This window comes from Cervus elaphus, chromosome 11 (genome assembly GCF_910594005.1).
Source record: "Cervus elaphus chromosome 11, mCerEla1.1, whole genome shotgun sequence".
NCBI lineage: Eukaryota > Metazoa > Chordata > Mammalia > Artiodactyla > Cervidae > Cervus > Cervus elaphus.
This window is the reverse complement of record NC_057825.1, coordinates 92,535,341-92,561,723: the sequence shown is the minus strand read 5'-3', so window position 1 is coordinate 92,561,723 and position 26,383 is coordinate 92,535,341. Positions and strand designations below refer to the sequence as shown.

The window sequence follows — 26,383 nt, the reverse complement described above, 5'->3', positions numbered from 1 at the left end:
TTTTCCACTCCTCTTTCACCTTCATCAAGAGGCTCTTAAAAAAAAAAAATGAGGCTCTTTAGTTGCTCTTCAATTTCTGCCATTAGGGCGGCATCATCTGCATATTTGAGGTTGTTGATATTTCTCCTGGCAATCTTGATTCCAGATTGTGATTCATTCAGCCCTGCATTTCCCATGATGTACTCTCCTTTCCCAATTTTGAGCCCATCCATTGTTCCATATCTGTCTCTAACTCTTGCTTCTTGACTACAGTCTTCTCAGGAGACAGGTAAGGTGGCCTGGTATTCCCATCTCTTTAAGAATTTTCCAGTTTGTTGTGATCCACACAGTCAAAAGCTTTAGCCTAGTTAATGAAGCAGAAGTAGACATATTTTTGGATTTAGCTTGCTTTTTCTATGATCCAGCAGATGTGGGCAATTTGATTTCTGGTTCCTTTGCCTTTTCTAAATCCAGCTTGTAGATCTGGAAGTTCTTGGTTTACATGCTGTTGAAGCCTAGCTTGAAGGATTTTGAGCATTATCTTGCTAGCATGAGAAATGAGTGTAATTATATGGTAGTTTGAAAATTCATTGAGAAATGAGTGCATTATATGGTAGTTTGAACCTTCATTTTAGGAATCAATGAAATAAAATGGACAGAAATGGGTGAATTTAATTCAGATGACATTATATCTACTACTGTGGGCAAGAAACCTTTAGAAGAAATGGAGTAGCCCTCATAGCCAACAAAAGAGTCCAAAATGCAGTACTTGTGCAATCTCAAAAAGGACAGAATGATCTCATTTCCAAGGTAAGCCATTCAACATCACAGTAATCCAAGTCTGTGCCCCAACCACTAATGCCAAAGAAGCTGAAGTCGAATGGCTCTGTGAAGACCTACAAGACCTAATAGAGCTAACACCAGAAAAAGATGTCCTTTTCATCATAGGTGATTGGAATGCAAAAGTAGGAAGTCAAGAGATACCTGGAGTAACATGCAAGTTTGCCTTAAGTACAAAATGAAGGAGGGCAAATGCTAACAGAGTTTTGCCAGGGGAACACAGTGGTCATAGCAAACACCCTCTTCCAACAACATGAGAGATGACTCTACACAGCTGAAAACGGAGAAGCTCTTTGCAGCAAAAACAAGACCTGGAGTTGACTGTGGCTCAGATCATCAGCTCCTTATTGCAAAATTCAGGCTTAAATTGAAGAAAGTAGGGAAAACCGCTAGGTCATTCAAGTATGACCTAAATCATATGATGATTTTATGATTATGCAATGGAGCTGACAAATAGATTTAAGGGATTAGATCTGATAGACAGAGTGCCTGAAGAACTATGTGAGATAATAAGTGTTTTCTTTTAAGCCACTGAGTGTGTAATAATTCGTTATGCAGCAATAGACCACTAATACAGGATCTAGCAATAACAAACTTCTTCAATTTTATTTGTTTGAAGATTTCTTTATTTTACCTTCATTGTTTTAAACTTCAAGAGAAGTATAGTTGATTTAAAATTTTTTAGGTGTACCTCAAAGTGATTCAGTTACATATACATTTTAATATTATTTTAAAAATTCTTTTTAATTATAGGTTATTACAGATATTGAATAGTTTCCTATGCTATACAGTAGGTCCTTGTTATTTATTTAATTAAAATTTTAAATTTTACTTTGGAACAAAATTGATTTACAATGTTGTGTTAGTTTCAGCAAAATAATACAGCTATACGTATACACATATCCATTCTTTTTCAGATTCTTTTCCTACAAAGTTTAGTACAGAATATTGAGCAGAGTTCCCTGTTCAGTAGATCTTTGTTGATTATCTATTTTATATACAGTAATATGCATATATTAATCTCAAACTCTTAATTTATACTTCCCCCTCAAATTTTCCCTTTTGGTAACCATAAATTTGTTTTTGAAGTTTGCTTCTGTTTTGTAAATAAGTTCATTTATATCATTAAAAAAAAAGATTCTACATATAAGTGATATCATATGATATTTATTTTTCTCTTTCAACCTACTTCACTTAGTATGATAATCTCTAGGGCCATTCATGTTGCTGCAAATAGTAGTATTTCATCCTTTTTATAGCTGGTTAATATTCATTATATATATAATGGAATATATATATATATTCTTTATCCATTAATCTGTTGATAGATATTTAGGTTGTTTCCATGTCTTGCCTATTATAAATAGTGCTGCAATGAATACTGGGGTGCATGTATCTTTTTGAATTAGAGTTTTAATTTTTTCCAGATATATGTCCAGGAATGAGATTGCTGGATCATATGATAAATGTATTTTCGGTTTTTTAAGCAATTTCCATATTGTTTTCCATAATTTCCATAGTTCCATAAATTGGCTGTACCAATTTACTTCTCCATACCTTCCCTAGCACATATTTTAAAAAAAAAATTAGCACACTGCCTGGCTTGCAGGATCTTAGTTCTTTGACCAGGGATTGAAACTGTGCCCCCTGCAGTGTAAGTACAGAGGCCTAACCACTAGACCAGCAGGAAATTCTCCCCAGCATTTATTATTTGCAGACTTTTTGAAGATGGACATTCTGACTAGTGTGAGGTGATACCTCATTGCAATCTTGATTTGCATTTCTCTAATAATTAGTGATGTCAAGCATCTTTCATGTGCCTGTTGGTTATAGCTCCTTTGGAGAAATGTCTGTTTAGGTCTTCTGCCCATTTTTTAATTGGGTTGTTTGTTTTTTGATATTGAGCTGTGTAAGCTATTTATATATTCTGTAGGTTGTCTTTTTGTTTTATGTTTTCCTTTGCTGTGCAAAAGCTTTTAATTAGGTACCACTTGTTTACTTTTGCTTTTGTTTTCATTACCCATTACTAGGAGATGTATCCAAAAAAATATTGTTGCAATTTATGCCAGACTGTTCTGCTTGTTTCCCCCTAGGAGTTTTATAGTATTCAGTCTTGCATCTAGGTCTTTCTATTTGGTCACACCTCTTCCAGGATCTCAGTTCTGTGAAAGCCCAAAATTCAAATCATTAGGCTACCAAGGAACTCCCTATATTAACATCTTTAATGCATATTGAGTTTATTTTATATATGTTATTAGAGAATGTTCTAATTTCATGCTTTTACATGTAGTGGTCCAGGTTCCCCAGAACCACTTATTGAAGAGATTGTCTTTCCTCTGTTGTACATTCTTGCCTCCTTTGTTGCAAATTAACTGACAATAAGTGTGCAGGCTCACTTCTGGGCTTTCTATCCTGCCCATTGATCCATATTTCTGTTTTTGTGCCAGTACCATACTGTTTTGATTACTGTCATTTTGCAGGATAGTCTGAGGTCAGGGTGTATGATTCTTCCAGTTCCATTCTTTCTCAATATTGTTTTGGCTATTCAGGGTCTTTTGTGTTTCTATATAAATTAAAAAAAATTTTTTTTTGTTCCAGTTTTGTGAAAAATGCCATTGGTAATTTGATAGAGATTGCATTGAATCTATAGCTTGACTTGGGTAGTATGGTCATTTTAACAGTATGCTTCTTCCAGTCCAAGAACATGGCTTGTATCCTCTTCAATTCATCTGTTTGTATCCTCTTCAGTTTCTTTCATCAGCATCTTAGACTATTTTGAGTACAAGTCTTTTTCCTCCTTAGGTAGGCTTATTCTTAAGTATGTTATTCTTTTTGATGCAATGGTAAATGAGATTGTTTCCTTAATTTCTCTTTTTGATATTTCATTGTTAGTGTATAGAAATGCAACAGATTTCTGTATGTTAATTTTATATCCTGCAACTTTACCGAATTCATGGATGAGTTCTAGTAGTTTTCTGGTGGCTGCCTTAGGATTTTCTATGTATAGTATCATGTCATTCACTTCTTCCTTTCTAATCTGAATTCCTTTTATTTCTTTTTCTTCTCTGATTGCTGTGTCTCCTGCAGTGGAAGCATGGAGTCTTAACCACTGGACCACCAGGGACGTCCCCCACTCTCCAATTGTTAAAAAGTTATTAGTGGGGGCTTTAGCTCAGCGGTAAAAAAATCTGCGTGCCAATGTAAGAGACACAGGTTGGATCCCTGATCTGGGAAGATCCCACATGCCGTGGAACAACTTGGCCCATGTGCCGCAACTATTGAGCCTGTGCTCTAGAGCCTGGGAGCTGCCAACTGCTGAGCCCATGTTCTACAACTACTGAAGCCTATGCACCCTAGAGACTATACTCCACAACAAGAGAAGCCACGACAATGAGAAGACTGCACATTGCAACTAGAGAGTAGCTCCCACTCATTGCAACTAGGGAAAAAGCCCACATGCACAGCAACGAAGACCCAGAGCAGCCAGAAATTTTTTAAAAGTTATTAGCATATTTATCAATTAAAGACAATTTTAAAATTTACATTTTATTTCTTTTGGACAGCACCAGTATAACTAATGTAGATGCTTCTCTTCCCTGCATCTGTCCTCCGCCATACCTGGCTTTGCCACCTTTGATATGCTCTCTGCCTTTATCTAATCCCTTCTCCATGTCTCAGCCTGAAAAACCACTTCTTCCCTCCTGGAAACAGCATTCCTTTTTTCAGTTCAGTTCAGTCGCTCAGTTGTGTCCAACTCTTTGTGACCCCATGGACTGCAGCACACCAGGCCCCCCGTCCATCACCAATTCCCAGAGTTTACTCAAACTCATGTCCATTCAGTCGGTGATGCCACCCAACCATCTCATCCTCTGTCGTCTCCTTCTCCTCCTGCCTTCAATCTTTCCCAGTGTCAGGGTCTTTTCAAATGAGTCCTTTGAACTTTTTTCAAGGGGAGTTTTTTTCCCTCTTGGTTCCTGCCCATTTTCTGAAGTGCCCAGAAGTCTACCCAAATGAGCACAGATATTCTTCTCTGTTCAGTATCAGGGATTGGAAGGATGGGCTCTAGTCATACAAATTGGAGTTTTAGGGTCTTTGGAGTCTTGTTCATGGTCCTTGTCAGAGAGGGCCTCTGGTATCACAGGCCACCTGTGAAATACACATAAGACAGAGACAGTATTAATTTTCTTTGAAGACCACTCAGTCCAATTCAATATAAAAGAAACAATATGTCTCCTGTTTGTATGTCGTGTCTTCAGACCCATTTTCATGATGTTGAAAAGGATTTGGGTCTTTCTTGTATCACTACCCCGCTTCTAACCAAGGTTTGGCATCTTCACATGAAAACTCAGCATATCTGTTAAAGGTTGTTAAAGCACTCAGAGAGATGGCTCCAGTTCAAATTAAAAATACATATTTAAAAACAAATTCAAAGCAGATCAAGATGTATTAATACGGAAAACCTCCAAGATGTAGTGTCCCATGGAGATAAAAACAAAGTTCAGCACAGGAAACAATATTTAATATCTTGTATTAACCTACAATAGAAAAGAATCTGAAAAAGAATATCTATATATGTATATATGCATATATACATATATCTGAATCACTTTGCCATACACCAGAAACATAACATTGTAAATAAACTATACTTCAATTAAAAAAAAAACCAAGGTTTAGAACAGTATGTATACAAAGTTGCTCTTTGCATCTAAAATGCTTGCAATTTCAGAGGCTGACTCTGGATCCAAAAACAAAATCTGGCATCAAGTTACTTTAGGTAAGGATCTTGGGGATGGGATAAATGAGGTATAAGCTGCTGCTGCTGTCGCTTCAGTCGTGTCCGACTCTGTGCGACCCCACAGACGGCAGCCCGCCAGGCTCCCCCGTCCCTGGGATTCTCCAGGCAAGAACACTGGAGTGGGTTGCCATTTCCTTCTCCAATGATGTATGTACTTTATTTTTTTTCAAGGTGCTTATTTACAATAGCCAAAAGCTAGAAACAGCTCCCAAATCCATCAAATCCATTACAGGTGAATGGATGAACAAAATGTGGTGTGTGTATATGTGTATATACACACACACACACACACATGTAATGAATGTTTTTCAGCTTTAAAAGGGAAAGAAATGTTGACACATACTACAACATGAATACATTTTGAAGACATAAGCCAGACACAAAAAGAAAAATATTGTATGATTCTATTTATATGGAGTACTTAAGAAAGTCAAATTTATAGAGACAGAAAGTAGAATGCTTGTTACCAGAGACTAGGCTGAGGGGAGAAAGGGGAATTAGTGTCTAATGGATACAGTTTCCATATGGAAAGATGAGAAAATTCTAGAGACGGATACTGGAGATAGTTGCAAAATAAGGTAAATGTACTTAGTGCCACTGAACTGTACACTTAAGAATAGTTAAAATGGTAAATTTTATGTATGTTTTACCACAGTAAAAAATACATGTATACTGTGCCTTTAAATTTATATATTATACCATTTCTCTTTAACCACAGGAGATAAAGACCATTTCTATTAAACTCATAGCTACATTTAATATTTGGCCCAGATGTATCCTACAGATAAACCTGGTCACATATGGAATATCATATGTACAAAGTGATTTACTGTAGCATCATTTGCAATAGCAAAAATTGGTATCACACTAGATGAGGATGGTTAACAAATTACGTAACAGAGTACTATGCAGCTCAAAAAATGAATGAGGAAGATCTCTATTTACTGATTTAGAAAGGTCTCCAGGATATATTGTTAAGTGAAGAAGTAAGGTGCACGTGTATATAGTATGCTATCTTGCACATAAGAAGTGGGAGGAGTAAGAAATTGAGCAACTTGCTTAGCAATTTGCTAATGGAGAAACTGACACCAAGGGTTAAGTGCAGAGTGCAAGGAGGAAGGAGTGGATGGGGGAGGGGTTGCAGTGAGCTTTCTCAGTGCATACTTTTAATATTGTTTTGCTTTTTGAATCACACTAGTGCATTATCTATTTAGAATAATAACAAGAAATACTTGCTGCTTATTCGTGTCTGACTCTTTGTGACCCCATGGACAGCAGCACACCAGGCTTTCCTGTCCTTCACTATCTCCTGGAGTTTGTTGAAACTCATGTCCACTGAGTTGATGATGCCATCCAACCATCTCATCCTCTGTCACCCACTTCTTCTGCCTTCAGTCTTTCCCAGCATCAGGGACTTTTCCAATGAGTCGGTTCTTCGAGTCAGGTGGCCAAAGTATTGGAGCTTCAGCTTCAGCATCAGTCCTTCCAATGAATATTCAGGGTTGATTTTCTTTAGAATTGACTGGTTTGACCTCCATGCTGTCCAAGGGACTTTCAAGAGTCCTCTCCAGAAATACTTAGATGATGAAATGGGAAAAGAGGGGCAGGAGTGGGGAGATTGCCCAGTTCATCCTTTCTACCATTTACCACCCCAACTTCCACCCCACCAACAGTTTTAGGGATTTTTCAGGTTATTTTTCAATCTGAGATTAACTGAGACAAACATAATATTGCAATAGTTACACTTCAGGTTCTTTACATGAATCCACTCAAACTTACGAACAACCAAATACTGTAGGTTCTATCCTTAACATTCTCATTTTATGAAAGAGGAAACAGGTTGGGAGAGGTTAAGTAAACAACCCAAGGTCTGAGACAGTGGGTAAACCGAATTCAAACCCACTGTCTATCAGATCCTGACTCTTCCAACATCCTTATACAAATGTCTGAACACTTGTTCTATTTTTTTTTTTTCATTTCTTTGGCATAATTAGAAATGTGTTCATTGTGTCAGGGAATTTGTACTTTCTAATGTTTTCTTTTTTTTCATAACTGAGATTTTATTGGTTGTTTTGAGGATCAGTACACAGACATTTCAATTTGTACATAATTCTTAACATTCATACAAAAAATCTAAATAAATCATGTAGTTTTGATTCTTTTCTGAATAGTTTTCCTACAACTTTACAGCTTAAATTTGGAGGCAAATTTTCCTTAACAGGATATCCAGTACAATATCGTAAGTTCCACCAGTCACAATTTAAAGTCATACTACATACTCAAATTTTCAATCGGCCACAGCACATTAACAGTGTTACTAGGAGAACTGGATTACCACGACTAAAGCTGTTACAGAGTGCACAAAATTCTGACCAGGAGAGCCAAGATCAAGCAGTGGTTTGTTGTAGGAAACAAATCTACTAAAAACATGGGAAGAGAAGTAATTTAGTATCCAAGACATTGAATGCACAATTGACTCCAAACTGCCATTTAGTATGCTTTGTATTATAGAGTATAAAAGTTCACCTCAATTTATGGAATGTTAAGCTGACACCCATGACAATCAAAACCTCCCATATTCAATATCCCACTATTTTCTGGTTGAACCAAAATATAAAGAACCAGCAAATGATTGTACCTCTTAAAAAGAAAAAAAAAAGCACTTACACTTAAAAAGTGGAATGAGGGAGGATTCTTTCTTTTAAAAAAAAAGTGTTTTTAGAGCTGTCAAAAAACTTGCATTTACAAAATAGTTGATAAAAACAATCGTCTGGATTGTACAAGAAGGGAGACGGACCACTGATAGGATGGGGTGTGATATTAATCAGACTTGGCTTCCTCTGCTTCATCAGAGGCTGGGCTCTCCCTTCTTTCAGTCTCTTGGTTAGCCACTTCGGCTTGTTTTCCCGCTGTTCCCTTTTTTCCCCTTTTGTTTGACTTTTTTCTCTGAAGATTTCTCCTTTCCTGCCGCCTTCTTCGGCTTCGTTTCCACTTTTGCAGGAGCCGATTTAGCTGACAATCTCGCAGATCTCCTCGTGGGCTCTTTCTCAGGCGCCCGGACCGCGGAGCTGACCTTCGTCCGGGGAACCGTGGCGGCCCGGCCGGAGCGCGCCAGGTGCCTGCGCGTCGGGGCGCGCGCCGCAAGCCTTCGCGAAGCTGAAGTGCCCAGCCGCTGCCGCACCCGCCGGCCCAAGTGTTTTGTTTTGTTTTTTTTTTAAGAAAAAACTACCATAGTCCATTATATAAATTTTCATTATTTTACACTTACCACTATTGTTTGAATTAATAGCCTAGCACTCAAAAGCGTAGCGAGTCTCTGGGGGAACTTGGACCAAAGCAAGAGTCCTCCAGGCCTTCTCTACGTCGTCTACCGTCTGCCGGCAGAGGGCGCTGGCCGCCGCGCGCCGCTCCCCCGTGGTCCTCATCGGCTGCCCGTACAGTACGCACGCGCAGATTTCGCTCCAGGTGTCCAGCTTTGTGCCTGATCGAAGTCTCCCCGGCTGCGCTCAGCGCGCAGGGTTTAACCCGGGCTGGTCTTCCGGGAAGAGTAGCGTGTTCCCCCCGACCCAGAACACCTCTGGGCCTCAGAGACAAGAGGTCCTGGAGTGGGGCTCCAGGGGTCTGGCGGCACGGCGGGCAGCCCGTGCGGGCGGGGTGGGACCCCGCTAAGGCTTGGGCGTCGGTCGCCAGTGGGGCCCGGAGCCGGGCGCGGAGCCCCTGACAGTACAGGTACGGAGGCGGCGACCATGGCAACTGCCTCCTCCCCTGCCGAGTTCGCAAGGCTCTTGGCTGTGGTCTGGGGGCCCGGCGCTCGCCTGGGCGCGGCCGGGAGCCCGGTGTGCCGGGCAGGGGTCGGCAGGGGTGGGCCGCGGTGGGGGTGGGCACCCGCCTGGGTCTGGCCTGGTCTGACCCATCTGCGCTCTTCAGCCTGGCGGGGTCAGAGTGATTGCGTCTCCCAGTTCTTCCGGAACTGCAGGGGTTCCCCTCCTTTCCTGGGAACGTGCAAGGCACCCCTGAACCTATTCCAAGCTACAGGTTTCCGGTGGTGCACATGGTTGAAAAGTTGTGTCAAACAGAAAAAAGAAAAAAGAGGACTAAAGCTGGAGGCCGATATGCGTTTGGTGTGTCTGTCTCCCATTCCTGGGGTCCGCCTTAACTGGCAGGGTGACTCTTGAGCAGTCATGTTGCGCATCCCTCAAACTAAATCACACAGATGAGGAGTTCCGCTGTTTTTAAAGAGACGGTGATTTAGAAATTTACCGTCTTTTGTTAGGGTGTGGAGACCAGCAAGCTCATCTTGACCCCTTGCCGATCCAGTATGCTTAAGGCACTGAGTCAGGGAACAATGAGGTGAAGGTTGACGTCCTTTACCTAGATTACGGCCGAAGCCCATGGCACGGGGCTGTTAACGATAGTAGTAGATGATGACATTTTTCCCAAAAGGCTTTTTGTGCTCAAATATGTTTAGAAACTTCATGGTTCAAGTTTTCTCTTCCCAGGTGGCGCTAGTGGTAAGGAACTCCCCTGCCAATGCTGGAGACAGGTTCTATCCTTGGGTGGGGCAGATCCTGTGGAGGAGGGCATGGCAACCCACTCCAGTATCTTGCCTGGAGAATCGCATGGACAGAGGAGTCTGGCAGGCTTATAGTCCGTGGGGTCACAAAAGAGTCCGGCTTAAATGAAGGAATTTAGCATGCAGCATGCGCATGTTTAGAAACTTCAGCTTTCAATATGCTGATAGTATTTTTACCAAGAATTTCCCACTGGAAGTAGAGTATGGAGTTTCCCAAATTTGGGTGGAAAATACTGTTTTTCTTGGGTATAGCTTCTTTAGCATATAAGACAATTTGCGAAATGGAGTTCCAGAATTGGAAACTCAAGATTTGGAAGGGGCAGTTTAGGTCAGTGCTTTTTGAACTTGAATGGTGCATACATCTAGGGGTCTTGTTAAAGTACGTGCTTTGGTTGGTTCTACATTTTAAACAAGTTCTTAGGTGATGCTGATGGTCCATGGACCACATACACTTTGAGTACAAAGGTGTAGGTCTCTGGGTTGAAAGAGACCATGTTCTATTCCTTGCCCTCCAGAACAAGCTGTGCTGCCTTGAATAATCTCTTCCCCTGTCCAGGCCTATAAAATAGGAGACTGGACTAGAAGAGCGCTACTGTTTCTTTCAGACCTTGTGATAGTTGAATTCCTTCTAAAATATTCTTGCCCAAAGGCCAGTTTGGGCTTGAACATTTCTAGTAATGGGGAATTTACTGCATGTAAGGCATCCCGTTTCATCATTAGATAAGCTCAATACGGAAGTTTTTCATGTTGCTAAAATACATCTCTATAACTTCCGTCTTGTTGATCCTAGCTTATCTTTTAGAATCAGAGAAATAAAAAATATAATTCCTCTTTAAAAGATGAGCCTTTGGCTGATTCATGTCAATGTATGACAAAACCCACTGCAATGTTGTGAAGTAATTAGCCTCCAACTAATAAAAATAAATTGAAAAAATAAAAAATAAAAGATGAGCCTTGGGAATTCCCTGGCAGTCCAGTGGTTAGGACCGTTCTTTCACTGCCAAGGGTCGGATTCAATCCCTGGTCAGGGAACTAAGATCCCACAAGCTGTGTGGCACGGCCAAAAAAAAAAAAAGATTCTTAAAGTGTGAGATGACAGTGTGTCTACTATGTTTTCCCCAAACTGAATTGTCCTTTATTCTTCCCTGGCATTGTTTCAGATTCCTGTCTCTTAAATCTCTTCCTCCTGGGTGGAGGGTAGTGGGGTTGTAGCAGGACTTTGAAGGACGAGTGGGACTTGCAAAACCAGGGGCCGCATCCTAAGCATTTGACCGTGGTGCGGAGATGACATTGTGTATGTCAGATCCAGAACGGTTTGACTCAAGCAGGAAATGTTATGTCACTGAAAGATTTGGGGCAAAGCAATATTTTAGAGTGTGTAGTGATCCTCCTATAGTGTATAATGTGGTTGGAAATGAGGAAGGAGAGAGGCAGGGAGCCAGATAGGCTTCACATACCAGTAAAGATGGCCTGGGATGATGATAATAGTAATGCCTTCTATTTATGCAACACTTTACAGAGCTTTTCACAGACAACCTTTCCTGTGAGGCAGGCAGAACAGCTGTGACCCTGTTTTATAGACGAGGCACCAAAGAGGGTAAACGATCTGTCTTAATTCTCAAAGCTATTACATGGCAGATCAAAGTGATGATGGTGGTAGCGGAGGAGAAAGGAAGAATGCAAGAGACAATACTGAGAAAGAATTGATAAGTTGGGCCGGACTGAACATGAGAGTGTAGGGGAAAAGAAGTTGTTAGGGAGGAGTCAAAATAGTTGGGAAAATCATAGTACATGACTGACGACGGCCATAGCTTGTACTCTGACAGATCTGACATTGTTAGTAGCTCTTTGGAGTTATAGGTCAGAAGGTATTGTAGAGCATTCCTAGGTTTAGCCTGTCTACAGATACCAGGTGGTGTGTGGGGGCTTGGGTTATCTGTCCCATGCCAAGGGAAACGAGAACTGGGTATTCAGTGTCCCCTGATAAGGTAGGTGTTGAGCAGTTGACTGATTCAAGTCTATCTTAGGGTCCTTGCCATCCTGAAGTCTCTGGATTTGGTTTTACATAATTTTTCTTTCGAAGTTCCAGCTCATACTGGTTGTACTTGGCTGACAAATTGGTTATCCAGTCTGACCTCCCTAAGCTCTGACGTATCCACCGAGGGCTGACCCTTGTCACTCTTAAAACCTTACTAAAGCTATTTTCCCAGATCTACACTTCCTCTAGAGTCTAGGGGTCTTTCTTTCTCTTGTCCTTTTACCTTAGAAGCATATGAGATTGAGATTTATTGCCACTACTGAATTCCATAGGAACTGGAGCTGTCCCTGCAGTTTTAGTTTCTTAGGCTCCTAACTGGAGAAGAAAGAGCTACTTTTGCTGGGATGTATGTTGTATTTCCCCCATGGTATCCCTGGGAAACCTGTCAGAGCCAACTTATATCTCTAGAGCCTGATGTTGGTACAGGCTTCTATTCAACATTGAGTATCTTCTCTGTTCAGTGCTTAGGATAACAGATGAATTCCCTGGAGGAATTCATGATGGGATAAGGAAGACAGTATTGTAAGGAAAATGTGATCTTGTAATAGAGATATTTGTGAAGATCTGTGTGAGTGCAGAAGAGAGAATGACAGCTCCACATGGAGACATCAAGAGAATCTTCAGGAAAGAGGTGATGAGTAAGTTGAGCCTTGATGATGAAGAGAGAGAAAGGACATGCTGATGTTTGCAACATTTGCAGAAGCATAAGATAGGTGGATCCAAGTTTCTGGAATCTAAGAGGATTTGGGAATCAAAGAAGGGGTGATTGGTGAGATTAGATTCATAATGAGGCCAGGTTTTTAATGACCTGTAGTTTTGTTCTAAGATGCACTTTTGTGGGAGGGAAGTCTCTGGAGGTTTTCGGGCAGGGAGGTGATGTGGTTATATTTTGGGAAGCTAATTGTGGAAATAGACTGAAAGGGGAGGATCTGGATCAGGAACATCGGGAGAATCTTGTAATAACCTGGGCTTGGCTTCTGGCTGAATTAAGGATTAGTGCAGGTGGGAAGAAGAGGGGGAATCAGAGAGATTGTAGAGACAGAGATTCCCTGATGTAATGACTAATTAATTGGTTGTTGAGAACAAGAGAGGGAATTGTCCAGGATAACTCAGTTTTCTATTCTGGATGGATGGTGGTACCAGTAAAAAGAATATAGAAGAGGAAAATTTGCTGGGTGAAGATTCCATGTGTTTTGGGTCACGTTGAGTTTGGGGGTCTGTGGCGCTTAGCAAATAGGTGGAAATGTGGGTCTGGAGTTCAGAAAAGAGTTTGTGCCTGGGGTGGTGGATGACGATGCTGTTGGAATGGATGACCCCAGCATGCTTGCAGAAGGCTGAAGATGACAGAGGAAATGACAAGGCTTAGTGGGCAAGGTAAGAGAATGTTGTCCAGGGAGCGACAGGGGAAAAGTTACGGGAAGAGAATCAGCAGGCTCTGTTGCTATAGGGAAGTGGAGTAGGATGAGCTTGGAAAATGTGTGTTGAGATTGGGCAGTTAAGAGATTATGGTTACCAGGACTCTTTTTTTTTTTTTTTTTTTAGTGTGAGCAGCTTTAGTGGAGTCATAAGGACAGGAACCAAGTGAATTGAAGAGTGGATGGAAAGTGAGGATAAGGAGGGTGTACTGTGAGTAGTTTGGCAAGGAAAGAAGGAAGGAAGATGGAGGAATAGCAGAGACAAGAGTCAGGTTTTTCTAGAAGTCTTGAGCATGGGTTATCTGATAAGAGGCCACATTTGAAGGCACAGAGGAAAAGATGATTGCCAAGGAGGGTGGAGGGTTATCTCTGAAAAGAAGACATCATTTCTTTTGAAGAGGAATGACTGAAGAAGGAATGACTTCCTTCTTCTTATGTAGGAAGAAAGGCAATGATGGATACATCTAAATTTGCAAAGAGGGTCCATTTCCTTTCTCAGCAAGGTTATCTGTTGGGGAGGGGTTCTGGCATGGGCTCAGATAGGAACGGGGGCTTGAGAGTGGTAAGGGAAGGCTTGCAACAATTGTCCAGAGAGGAAAGGGGAAGAGAGCAGACTCAAGATAGCTCCGAGAACACTGAATACCCTCTGAACTTGAATCCTGCACTGAGGTCTCTCTTTCTTCTTCTTCATAATAATTATGGCTGTCATTTATTGAATGTGTCATACCAGGTACTCTTACAAGTGCTTTCCAGCCCTGTTAGAAAGGTATTGTTATTACCTGTGTTTTACAGAAGAAGAAATTGAGGCATGGAACAGTAGTATTTATGTTTGATGAATCTCTTACTTCTGCAGAAATGGCATTCCTTCTCTGAGGCATCAGAGAAAGGCAGAAATTTACTCCCAAGTCCCAGTTTCTGGTCTTGAGGGGCTGGAGTTTAGGGCTGATAAGGAGGGAGCCTTACCAGGCCAGTCTGTGGGTATGATAGTGGATGGGTGGGCAGGGTGGTGGGGTCAGTGTTGCTGCTATCTTTTTACAACTACATATGGAATTCTGAAATCCTTATGTGACTTGCCAGCAGCCTGACTTGAAGGACAAGTGACTGTAATGGTTTGTTAGGTACTGCAGGCTGAGACTGTGTCACTTGAGATGGTGAATAAGAAAAGAGATCTTGTCTCAGTCAGCCAGAAAAAGATTTTTTTTTCTGCCAGTTATGGGACTAGGCAGATCTATAACCTTTCATAATAACATACAGTATTAACACTCAGTTTTGGTGTTTTCCCCATTGGTGTGATACAGTTTGTCAGTAAGGTGCACACCCGACTTGAGTGAAAGAGGAGAATGATGAGATGGCATGGATGGAAGAGAACGGACTTACCTTTTCCTGCTGCAGCCACTGGAGCATCATTTCTGTGTCCTTCCTCTTGAGGTTGCCATGGATACGCCTTTGCTTGGTGACTTGAGGAGATTGATTTCCGTTATGATCAGTTGATGACGTGGGTTTAGAAAGAGAAAGGACAGAATGCTCTGCTTCTGGGGAGTGGCTGGTGCGCTGCCCAAAAGGCAGAGCCAGGCAGAGCCGAGGTGGCTGTGGCTTTGCTGGCTGCTTTGGCGTTTGCTGAAGTTGTGAAATGGTGCATCTCTGTCTCTACAGCGCAGGCTCGGGGTTCCCCGTCCGCAGGGTCCTAGTGCCAGGGACTTGTTGGTTGATCGAGGGGAGGAAGCAGCAGGAACTTTGAATAGTCTGTTAAGTAGGACTCCCACTAGCTCTGGGAGGGTTCTGGTTCTCGAATACAGGGCTGCACTCAAGTGCCTGTTGCCTTCCTGCAAAGCGCTTTTCTTGAGGATAAGTGAGGCGTATTGTGTAGCTTTTCTTGCTGGAGGTCTGGGCCCTTTGGAAGCGGGTCTGGTGGTCACTGGGTATTTCTAGAGGGGAATATCCTGGGAGGGAATAGACCTGTATTCAGTTTGGGAGTGGGCTACAGAAATTTCTGGGGATAAATGAAGAGCTTGGAGAGGTTAAAAAAGAAAAAAAGTCTGTTTAGGGCCTAGGTCCTGTCTCTGTGAGATTTGCAAGGCAAAAGGCTCCATGTATTTTCTTTCTGGGTATATCAGGAATCCAGCCCTCCAAGCTTCCAGTCCCTAAGCTTCTGTTCCCCTCTCCTTTCCTGACCCTTAAGGGACTTATATCCACACGTATCCCTCATCTACTAGTGCTTTTAGAGATGTACAACTTCACCCTAGTTTTAAGAAAATCCGTATCTTGCTGATTACCTTTATGTTTCATTTTATGTCTTTGCAACCAAATCAAAGTACCCAGTGCCTAATGCAGTTCAGTTCAAGTGTGTGGACCCTGCTGCCAGACTGGCTGAATTTCAAACCTCTACAGGTGGAATCAGAGAAGGCAAACGATTGGGTTAGCCCAGGATCAAGGTTTGGTAAGGTGAGACAAGAAGAGGTCAGGGGCTCCAAGGATACTGGTATACCAGTAAAAAGCAAGGTGGAAATGGTGCAGACTGGGCGCCAAAGAGACTTTTCCTCCTTACCAGTTCCTCCTTAATTCCCAATAATCTACTTCTTTTCCTGAAATGTTCACCAAGTCCACTGGTAACCTGTTTATCAGACTTAGATTTGTGTCCCTTGTCTCTTCCCATTTTCCTAGACTTTTTAGCAATTTTTAATGTCATTGGGGAGGAAAATGGATTAGAAATCCAGGGAGTATCTGTCTTCTGGTTGAGGTAACACATAACTTACAATTGTTCTGTGTGACTTGGGGTGGGTCCCAAAGATGCTGGTGAAGGATCACCTACCTGTTGTTGTTGTTTAGTCGTTTCAGTCGTGTCTGACTCTCTGCGACCCCATGGACTGTAGCCTGCCAGGCTCCTCTGTCGGGGGGATTTCCCAGGCAAGAGTACTGGACTGGGTTGCCATTTCCAGCTAGTCAAATCTTCCCCACTGGCTATGAGACTTAGATGAGTCGTTTGACTTTTGAGACTTGGTTCTGTCACCTGTAAAATGGAAATAACAGAATCCGTGTCGTCTTCATCACAGGTTCGTGTTGGAAGGAGATCGTGAAATTCATGTGTTAGTAGTCACAGTTAAATTTGCCCCTGAGAAGGCCTTGTGACTTATTTCCTCTCCCTTAACATGTTCAGTTTCCCTTCTCAACTCTGTTATCATCATTCTCATTGCTCCTGCTTGAGACATCCCAGGTTTATTCATCCCTTTGCTTATCCATGCACTCATCCTTCCATCCACTTATTCGTGCAACCTCTGAGTTCCTTCTGTGTGCAGTTGTCATTGAAGTACCCTCTCAGTGACGATGAAGACGTATCTACAATGTGTTGAACACATATTCTATGCTAAGCACTATGCTAAATGCTTTACTTCTCTCTTAGTTAGTCTTCGTAACATCCCTGTGAGGTAAGTATTATTTCCCCCTTTTTTCAGGTGAGGTAACAAGGGCTCCTAAAATATGTTACCTAGAGTCATACTGGTGAGGAAGTGGGAGGACCAACGCTGGACCCAGATCTGTCCATCTCCAGAGCCCATACAGGCCTGCTGCTCCTTTCCCCGTGTTTGATCTATCATAGGTCCTTCTCAGAGTTGTTGTTGTTGTTTTTTTTTTTGGTACTGTCTCTTCCCTTTCTTTTTCTCTTATGAGCCTAGTTCATACCCCCTCAAACCCTTGCTCATTATTGCTGTTAGCTTCCTTGCTGTCATCTCTGTCTTTATCAAGTTGCTCTGCCTCAACTCCATCCCTCTGTCCACCACCTGTTTGATGTTCCTAAAATAGTTTTCATTATGCCAGTCTCCTGCTCAGGAAGAGTCTGGCTTCCTGTTGTTATTGGATCCAATTCATCTATCTCTACCTGTTGTTAAACTCCCTGAATCTATCCATATTTACCTTCTAATACATCTCAACATCAGTGTTAGTTCATTCAATAATATTTGACACCATGTGCCAAGAGTGATGAAATCATAAAGAGGAAAAGTTGTGGAGTCTGCTTTAACAGGCTTACAGTTTGATAGGAGAACTCATCTAGAATTCTTTACTTCAGCCAAGCTAGGCATCTTTAATTTTCCCCAGTCAAGCAGAATTATTCTTTCTCTACTCATACTGTAGTCACAAATTATGTTTGTAGGCCTTTCCTTTCCATATATTCTGCCCCCCTACAAAAAAAAAAAAAACTCATATAAGGCATAATCAAGTACCCCTTTTCTTTCTAGCTTACCTTTCTGCTCTCTGTAGCTCCTTGTAATATGTATTGCCTAGACATTTTAAGACCTGTACAGCTTCTGCACTTTTTATAGAGCACTTTTATATGCTTTATCTTATTTGAGTATTAATGTAGATATGCCAGGTAATAGTCCCATTTTATAGAAGAAACAGCATCCAAGAAGTTAGATGACTGTGTATACTTGTGTTGCTAGTGAGCTCTGTGATGTCCTTAGATGTCGCTCTTTTGAATCTTTGAAGGTAATGTGGTCCAGAGGAAGAACATATTTTTGGAGGCCTAGAACTATGTGTGGTAACAGGAGAGTGGAAGGACACAGGGTTCTGATTCAGGCTTTGGCTCTAGTTTTGGCTCCTCTGCTTGTCTTGTGTGTAACTTCAGAGAAGTTGCTCAGTTGTCCAAGCCCCAATTTCTTGTTAGCATTGTTCCTAGCCTGCCTCTGTGGGGTTATTTTGATGTCCAGATTTGATAATAACTTTTGTTATTAGCTAACTTTTGTTGAGTACTCTGAATACCAGGCGCTGTCCTAAATGTTATACATGGATTGTCTCAGCTAATTCTCACAGCAGCTCTGAGATGTTCTTTGCTCGCAGTTGACAGGTGAGCAGATTGAGGCACTAAGATTTTTTTTTTGTTTTTTGCTTTTTTTTTGAGGCACTAAGATGTTAAGTAGCCGGACCAAGCTTTTGTAGCTATCAAATGGTGAAACCATGAATTGAATGTAAGCATTCTGAGTCTAGAACTGGTACTCTGAACCATAGTACTAACAATTGTTTTTTTAAGGTGCTCTGTACACTGTAAGGTGCTCTGAACATGCAGAAGTCCAGTTTGCAAGGAACTGTGTGGCCCTGTGTAATGGTGAATAGGGAAAGGAGGGGGCAGCATGGATATTTTGCAGGAGAGGAGAGAAATGGCTTCCTAGGGGGTCTGACCAGCACTGGAGATGTGGAGAGGTGTTTTGGGGGCCCTATATCTGGCTGTTGGCTGTCATTCTACTATTAGGTATCTGGTTTTCCTTAGAAAGAGTGGAATGGAGGAAGACTCTGTTCGGCCAGTGAAGCCCAGCGTGGACAAGACAGGTAGCCCTCGGCCCAGGGGATCCACGTCCGTACCGACCTGGTGGAGCCATAGGTCAGACCCTAGGACAGCTACTTAGGGGCATGGCAACCTTTGCCAGTTTGGGGGAAGCTGGAGTGCTTGACTTGCTTTGTTGTGTGTGTGTGTGTGTGTGTGTGTGTATGTGTGCGCACGTGCGTGTGTGTATGTGTGTGTATGTGTGTGCACGTGCATATGTGTATGTGTGTGTATATGTGTGTATGTGTATGTGTGTATATGTGTGGTGTGTGTGTATGTGTGTATGTATGGGGTGTGTGTGTGTGTGTATGTGTGTGTATGTGCATGTGCATGTGTATGTGTGTGTGTGCATGTGCATGTGTGTGTGTGTGCGTGTATGTGTGTGTGTGTGGGTGTGTATGTATGTGTGGGGTGTGCGTATGGCTTGTGTATGTGCATGTGCGTGTGTGTGTGCGTGTGTGTGTATGTGTGGGGTGTGTGTATGTGCACGTGTGTGTATGTGTTTGTGTGTGTGTGCATGTGCGTGTATGTGCATGTGTACGTGCATGTGTGTATGCATGTGCATGTATGTGTTTGTGCGTGCATGTGCATGTATGTGCACGTGCATGTGTGTGCGTGCATGTGTGTGTGTGTGTGCATGTGCGTGTGTGTGCATGTGTGTGTATGGGGTGTGTGTGTGTGTGTGTGGAGTTGCCTCCATTGCTGCTCTTTCTTTGCTATGTATTGGGCAGGGGGCCTGGCTGCTCCGGCCCAGGGTGAGATTGAGATTTAAGCCCTGCTCGTGTGGTTTGAGCCCCAAGTTTAGAAAGGGGCGGGAGAAGGAGGAGCCTCAGAAGGGGGTGAGAGACCCTCCTGGCGGGGAGGGGGCCCTGGGTAGCTGATTGTTTTGGAGTGTTGCTTGATGCTCGCAGGTCTGCTGCCCGCTCCCGTCGTGGGGGTGGGCGGGTGGCAGAGATGGAGAGGGGTGCAGACCGGGAGAGTCATCAGGGCTGTGCTCCCAGCGTCGGACAGTGTCCTCTAGAGGTGAGTGTTGAGAGTCTGTGCCTGGGCCCGTCGCGCCTTGCCTGTCTTGACTGGCCCGGGTGCAGCAGGGGGGCACTAGGACCCAGAGGCTAGCTCGGTCCCTGACAAGTCTAGAGCAGCACTAGCGCAGAGTGAGACTCATCAGCTGGCAAGCAGGATCGGTGTCTCTGGGTTCAGGAATCCTCCAGCAGCAGAGGGGACTTGCTCCTCAGCCCCTTTTTCCGTTCCCTCCCCGACCCCAGTAGGCCACCCAGTGAGGTCCATGGACGGGGGCGGGCCCCGCCTGCCGGCTTCTGTGTGTGTCCATGAGGGCCTGGAGCCCTAGCCCTCCTGCCTAGGTTCTGCCTTTTCTCTCTGTCTTTGGCCAGCTGGGGGAGGGGGTGGAGGCCGAGTGAGCAACATGGCCCAGAGCAAGAGGCATGTGTATAGCCGGGTAAGTGGCCCTGATCTGGGGTGGCCGTGGGAGGGCTCCTGGGGAAGGCCTGGGTGCCTGTGGACAGTGCTGTGGGGGCTGGGAGACAACGCTGGAGCTCGCCGGGGCCACTCGCAGCCCTGATGGGGTTAGACCGCATCGGCGTCCCTTCCCAGAGTTGGGCCCTTTGTGGGTGCTGGGGAGCCCTGACCTTTGACTCTAGCTGGACCTCGGGCCAGAGGTTCCTGGGGGGCCGGACTGTCCTGGGGATTTCAGATGGGGTCGGTGGGTTGGACTGGCCTTTTGGTGAAGCCTTTCTTTAGAGCTGCTTTGTTGCCTGTCACTTGCTCTCTTGCTCTTCCGGCTCAGATTGGCTCTGTAGCCACTGTTGTGTCCACCTCGTTCTGAGGTTTATTAGGGTTAGGACGGTGGTGACAGTCTCTGACTTTGGGGCCAGCTCTGATATGCCTGTCAGCTCCTTTTATTTTCAGGTCCGTGATAGCCGCTCGACTGTCCCAGGTATGATTTGGCCTCTCAGGGCCCCTGGGAATGGCATCCTCACCTTCTTGGATGAGTTCTTTGGGGAAGAGAGTTGGGGAGTGACTGGCTCTGGCAGAGCTTCCTTATGAAGCGAAGCGGGAGCATCAGAAGGGAACCCTGTGAGGTCTTCAGGTCCATGCTCTCACTTCTTCATGCCTCATTGTCTGTTGCAAGGCCCCTGGTTCATGGAGCTGCTGTTGCTAAAAATGGCTTAGGTGTGATTTTCTTCTAAGCCACGGGCCTATTTGGGACCTAATTTCATGTTGTCTTGTCATCACGAGTATGTCAGAAGCCGAGAGCTTCCCAAGGACAATGTTTAGTCTGTTCCCTTGGCTTGTCCATTCATTTGGACCACTGGACAGAGTCGGGGGACAGTTCGCAGGACAGATCTGAGATACCAGATTTGCCTAGCCTTTATATATTTATTTATTCGTAGCAAGATAGTGTGAGTGAAGGATCTCCAGAGCTTATAGATAGAGTTGATTGGCCAGGGCTGAGGCCTGGAAGAAGGGAGTTAAATGGTTGAATGGGCTTGGTGAGGCATCTCGGGGTGTTGTGGTGGGCTGGGGGAGGTCAGGTCGTGAAGGAGGCACAGTTGTGTGCCAGTGAAAGGGAGAGGTCTGGGAGAGCCGTGTGAACCTCAGAGAGAGTAGGGAGGACAGGATTCTGCGGGAACACTCACTGACTCACCTGTCTTCCCAGCTCAGACCTCTGTCAGGCACTGGGTTGTGGGGAACCGCTGTAAACTGAGTTAGTTGCTTGAGCTTCATTCCCCTCCTAGGGGACAGTGCTCCTGAGAAAGTAGCCATGTGGAGTGACATTCACCGATCTATCAATGCATTCTGATTTATTAAAGTTAAATATAAACTCTTAAAAGTTCTGGCAGATTCCAGGGGAGTTTGAAGAAGTTCTAGAACATAATACTGGCATTTTTCCAAAGGAAATTTGATAGATATTGGGGGGGGGTTCAGGGAAGTGACTTCTGGTCCTTCTTTAGGCCAGGATCCTGACTGGGGCCTCTCTTGTATATTAGGATGACACCCTCACCTTGAGGCTTTTAACTCCACGTGTTTGCTTGTGTCTTTCAGACTCCCAGCGGCAGCAGAATGAGTGCCGAGGCAAGTGCCCGGCCTCTGCGAGTGGGCTCCCGCGTGGAGGTGATTGGAAAGGGCCACCGTGGCACCGTGGCGTATGTTGGAGCCACCCTCTTTGCTACTGGCAAATGGGTAGGTGTGATCCTGGATGAAGCGAAAGGCAAGAATGATGGAACCGTCCAAGGCAGGAAGTACTTCACTTGCGATGAAGGACACGGCATCTTTGTGCGCCAGTCCCAGGTACCCACTCCGCTGCTGTGTGTGCGTGTGTGTGCAGCTGGTGTGTTGGTGCTCTCTTTTCCTGGGCATGCACCTAAGTCTCTGGTTGGGAGAGTGGGAGGCAACGAGGGAGGGAAGATCCAGAGCTATCCTCAGGGAATCTGCCCTGTACTCTAGGCTTGCTTAGGGCCCATGTTACCTCCAGCCTTGATCTAGCTATATTGAGTCTATTCTGTGGCCTCAGATACAGGTATTTGAAGATGGAGCGGATACTACTTCACCAGAGACACCTGATTCTTCTGCCTCAAAGGTCCTCAGAAGAGGTAACAACCACCCACTTAAGTTGCCTCCTCACATGCAGGCGTCCCCAGGACTTCTCCCCAGAACAAGGGGCCGCAGTGGATCCTGAGATTTTTCTATCACCACCATATTCTGTTGTTAACATCTTGCCTCCCCTGCCATGACGTTCTCTGCTCCTATCCGTCTACACAAACACACACTTTGTTTCTGTTTGCATTCTACAGAGGGAACTGACGCAAATCCAAAGACCAGCAAACTGGTAAGTAGTTAGGGATGGGCGTGGGGAGTGATGGAGGAAAGAGGGAAAGGAAAAGGAAAGGAGGGAGGCCATACAGGATCTTACTCGTCTGCTGCTTCCACCTGAGGCGGTAAACTGAGTTAGCCTTTTCAGGCTCCATCCTCTCTGAGAAGGAGACTTTCTGGGTGTGAGTTGCCGCTTTAGGTGTAAAGGTGCTAGCAGGGAAAAGCTACCAATGCCCAGAAGTTCTGGATCAGTTGGAACTGAGGCTGGGGGTGAAAGGGAGGACAGGTCTGCCCCTGGTGGTGGTGCTGCCAACTTCCCAGCTTTTGGTCCCCGAGGCTGCCGTCATCCGGTGGGTGTAGGGTAGGGGTGAGATAAAGACTGGAGGAGGAAGGCGCTCTCTGGCTCACAAGCAGGTGGAAAGGAGCTGGCCCTCTGGCACCTTTTTAGTTTGTACGTGGAGGGCCCACTGTGGCTGCCCTCCGCAGCTCTGTACGGGGTGTGTGAGGTGGGGCTCCCAGTTCTCCAGCACCTCCCGGCAGGGAGTGGACCTCCTGGAAGCTGATCTTGAGGGAGGCTGCACCTCACTTACCCTGGCCTGGACAGTGACCTGCCCCTCCGATACCCATGTTCGCCTGTGGGTCTTAATACCTGCACCTAAGAAGTCTGACCCGGCTAGCCCAGTGTGGTGTTTAACGCTTCTCTAACTCTGCCCTTTCAACTCCTCATGCAGCGGGGACTGAAGCCTAAGAAGGTGGTGTGTTTACTGTTTGTGCCTGGGTGGGTGAGGGCCATGCGCCCCCTCCCCAGCTGTCCTGCATGTCCTTGGGCTGCTCCTTGCATGTATGTGTGACCTTGGGGCTGGGATGGCCAGAGGAAATGGCAGCCTTGGCTTTCAGAGTTCCTTTGAGGGGTGCGAGGACATCAGGCTCAGTGTCCAGGCCCAGATAGTACGCATAGGGATGATCCTCACACCCCTGCCCATCGCCTCGGGACTTCTGGTCAGAGACTCCAAGCATTTGACTGTGAATAGCAGCACATGGAAGAGAGCATCTACTGGGTTACAGAGGATCCTCACTTAGCCTGAGCTTAGGCTTAGTGGGAGGAGAGACTGGGGGTTTGGAGGTGAGGAAGGTGCCCAGGGAGGTGGTTAGGTAAGTAGGCGGGAGGTCAAGGAACTGAGCACAGAAGAGCAGGCCTGAGTGGTACCTGCCTCTGGGTGGTGTGGCCATGAATACGCACTTCTGCTCTGTTCCATCCTTCTTTCCCTGCCTCCTCCTTCCTCTGGTGTTGTGCCCGAGGCCTACCTCCCACACCTTACAGCCTTCCATCAACCATCGTTGGGGTGGGGCTGCCACCCCTGAGACTCTTTTAGTCTGAAGTTGCTGCCATGACTGCTTCCTCACACCAGTTCATGCCTCCGGGCTGTGCCCAAGCCGTCTCTGACCTGCACGTGCCTGTCTGACCTGTATGTGCTGTGCTGTGTGTGTGACGTTCTGTGATTTCCTGTTGCGCATCTGTGTCAGGACCTTCTGACTGCATGGAGAGCTGTTAGATGGGGGCAGTGGGAGGGGAGAGTAAAACTTCTCTGTTTTGATTTCTGGTTGGTGGTGGGTCCTCATGTTGGAGTCTTGCCTTGGAAGAGACAACATGATGGTATTTGCTTTGGGGTCCTGGCTTGGGAGGGAATGGGGATATAAGAAGGAAAATAATTCTCTAAAGGATGCTGGACCCACTCCGGAAGCTTGGCTTCTTCCCTTGATTATTGGCTCCTGGCTGGGGCTCCCATCTTACATCAGACCCCAAATAGAGAAGAGCATGGACCTGCAGTCTACTGTCTATGGAGGGGTTCTGGCTGCAGTCTGACCTGACCATGAGTGGGATGTGAGCCGTGCCCAAATCTTGGTGTTTTTGGTGGCTGACTAGGGAAATGTGGCAAAGCCTAGCCTAGGCTGCCTGCGCTGGGGCATGGTACCTCCTTGGCTCCTGGTGCAGAGTGTCGGTCAAGTGGTCAAGCCCTTCCCTAGTTCTTTCTCTCCAGGGCTTCTCTCGCGGCACATCACTTAACTCAGGAAACAGGGAGCTAGCACCACAACAAAAGAAGGAACTTTGAGGGGCAGGGTGGAAGAGAGGACCCAGATGTCTCTGCAAGGTGCCCAGTCCTTTCTGGAAGCTCTTTAGAGACAGACTCTAACCTGCCCACAACCCAGGGAGAGTTGGGACAGGAGCCAGCTGCTGTCGTTAGAGCTGCTGCTGCCCAGATGGAATGTTCTCCGGGTTTCTTAGTGTGCCCCGCAGAGCCGATGCAGGAGTGCTGGGTGTGTGTGCGCCTGACGAGCCACCATCAGGGTCTCATCTGTGTGTATGAGACAGAAGTAGCGTTGACGGGGTTGTAGACCGAGGGGAGTGTGAGTATGAGAGAGGCCTGATGAAGCAGTGAGGTCCCTTGTCCCTGTGCAGTGATACCCTGGTTCCAGAGAGGTCATCACAGAAATGGGACGGCCCCCAGCCCAGTTTCTTTGAGCAAATCCGTGGGGATGTGGGAGAGGGAGGAGCCAGCCAGGACTTGTTCTCTGGAGGAGGAAGCAGGGTGGGTTTAGGAGAGGACTTTGTCCAGTCCTGGGGAGGAGGAGGAGGAGCCGTCAGAGCCCGGTGGTTGCTAGGTGACCGAGGAGCAGTGGCTCCGCCCCTCGTGGAGCAGAGGAGGGTGGGCACATGACGTCAGGTGGAGCTGGTGCGGCGGCCACTGAGGCTGCCGTCAGCCTAGGCTGGCGAACTAGGCCGGGTGCCTCCCGAGCGCCTCTCCGGTGCCTGCCGGAGCCCGGCCGTCCCCACCGTGCACCGGTGGGGCCTTCTGCATCTGAGCTGCAGCCGTTGGCCAGCCGGGGAGCTGCCGGGCCGGGGAGCTGAGGCTGCATTGTTGGGATTTGATACACTAATCTGCTGTCTCCGCCGCCTTCCCCTCTGTTCGGTCTTTCCCCCCCTCCCTTGGTCTGTCCTGCCTTCTCTTTCCTCTCCTGGCTTTCTTTGGTTTTCTGCAATGATGAGACAGGCACCGACAGCCCGAAAGGTACTCTTGCTTGCTCTGGTCCTGCTGCCAGCTTGCCAGCGCGATGGTGGCTGGGGTGGGGGTGGCGGCCGATTGACTTGCTCTGTCTGGTTGGGGGACAGGATGGGGATGAAGGTGGGGGGCAGGGAGAGTGTGTGTCACTGCCATGCCCCACACCCTGGGCGTTTGCTCCCTAGCCTTCCTGCTTTTGGCTCTGAATCTGTGTTTTGGGCCTTGTACCCAGTGGCCTCACCAGCTTGAGCTTCAGGCAGCTTTTGCTGCAAACTGGCTCTGGCTGTGTTTCCTAGGACAGAATCTGGGGAAGCAGGTCCAGATGTCTTTGTGCCTCTAGCAAGCCTACCTCACTCGACCTTTGCTAGAATGACACTTGGTTGTAATACTAGCATCCCTCCTCGACTGGGGTCTGTATCAGGGGCTTTCTCTAGAACAGTTTGTGACACACAGTTATGGAGGCTTAGCCCACGGTAGTAGAGGTGGGAGTTGGTCTCCTTGGGAGACCTAGAAGAAGGGCCCAGGCCAAATCTTGTGTT

At 45.6% G+C, this 26,383-nt stretch overlaps 1 protein-coding gene across 10 annotated transcripts in view; it reads left to right on the top strand.

Moving 5' to 3' along the window:
• The first annotated feature begins 9,198 nt into the window (after positions 1 to 9,198).
• Positions 9,199 to 26,383, top strand: part of DCTN1 (dynactin subunit 1) — a 30,056-nt gene continuing 12,871 nt past the window's right edge. The window contains exons 1-7 of one of the 10 annotated variants that reach the window (XM_043918423.1): positions 9,232 to 9,346; positions 18,901 to 19,011; positions 22,018 to 22,263; positions 22,487 to 22,565; positions 22,767 to 22,801; positions 23,517 to 23,537; positions 25,836 to 25,853. In XM_043918423.1, coding sequence (XP_043774358.1) covers positions 22,036 to 22,263; positions 22,487 to 22,565; positions 22,767 to 22,801; positions 23,517 to 23,537; positions 25,836 to 25,853 — 381 coding nt within the window. In that variant the 5' untranslated portion in view covers positions 9,232 to 9,346; positions 18,901 to 19,011; positions 22,018 to 22,035. Of the gene's footprint in view, positions 9,347 to 18,900; positions 19,012 to 20,104; positions 20,411 to 22,017; positions 22,264 to 22,486; positions 22,566 to 22,766; positions 22,802 to 23,516; positions 23,538 to 25,808; positions 25,854 to 26,383 lie in introns of those variants that run through there. The other 9 variants (XM_043918422.1, XM_043918418.1, XM_043918419.1 and 6 more) reach the window with 9 other exon arrangements.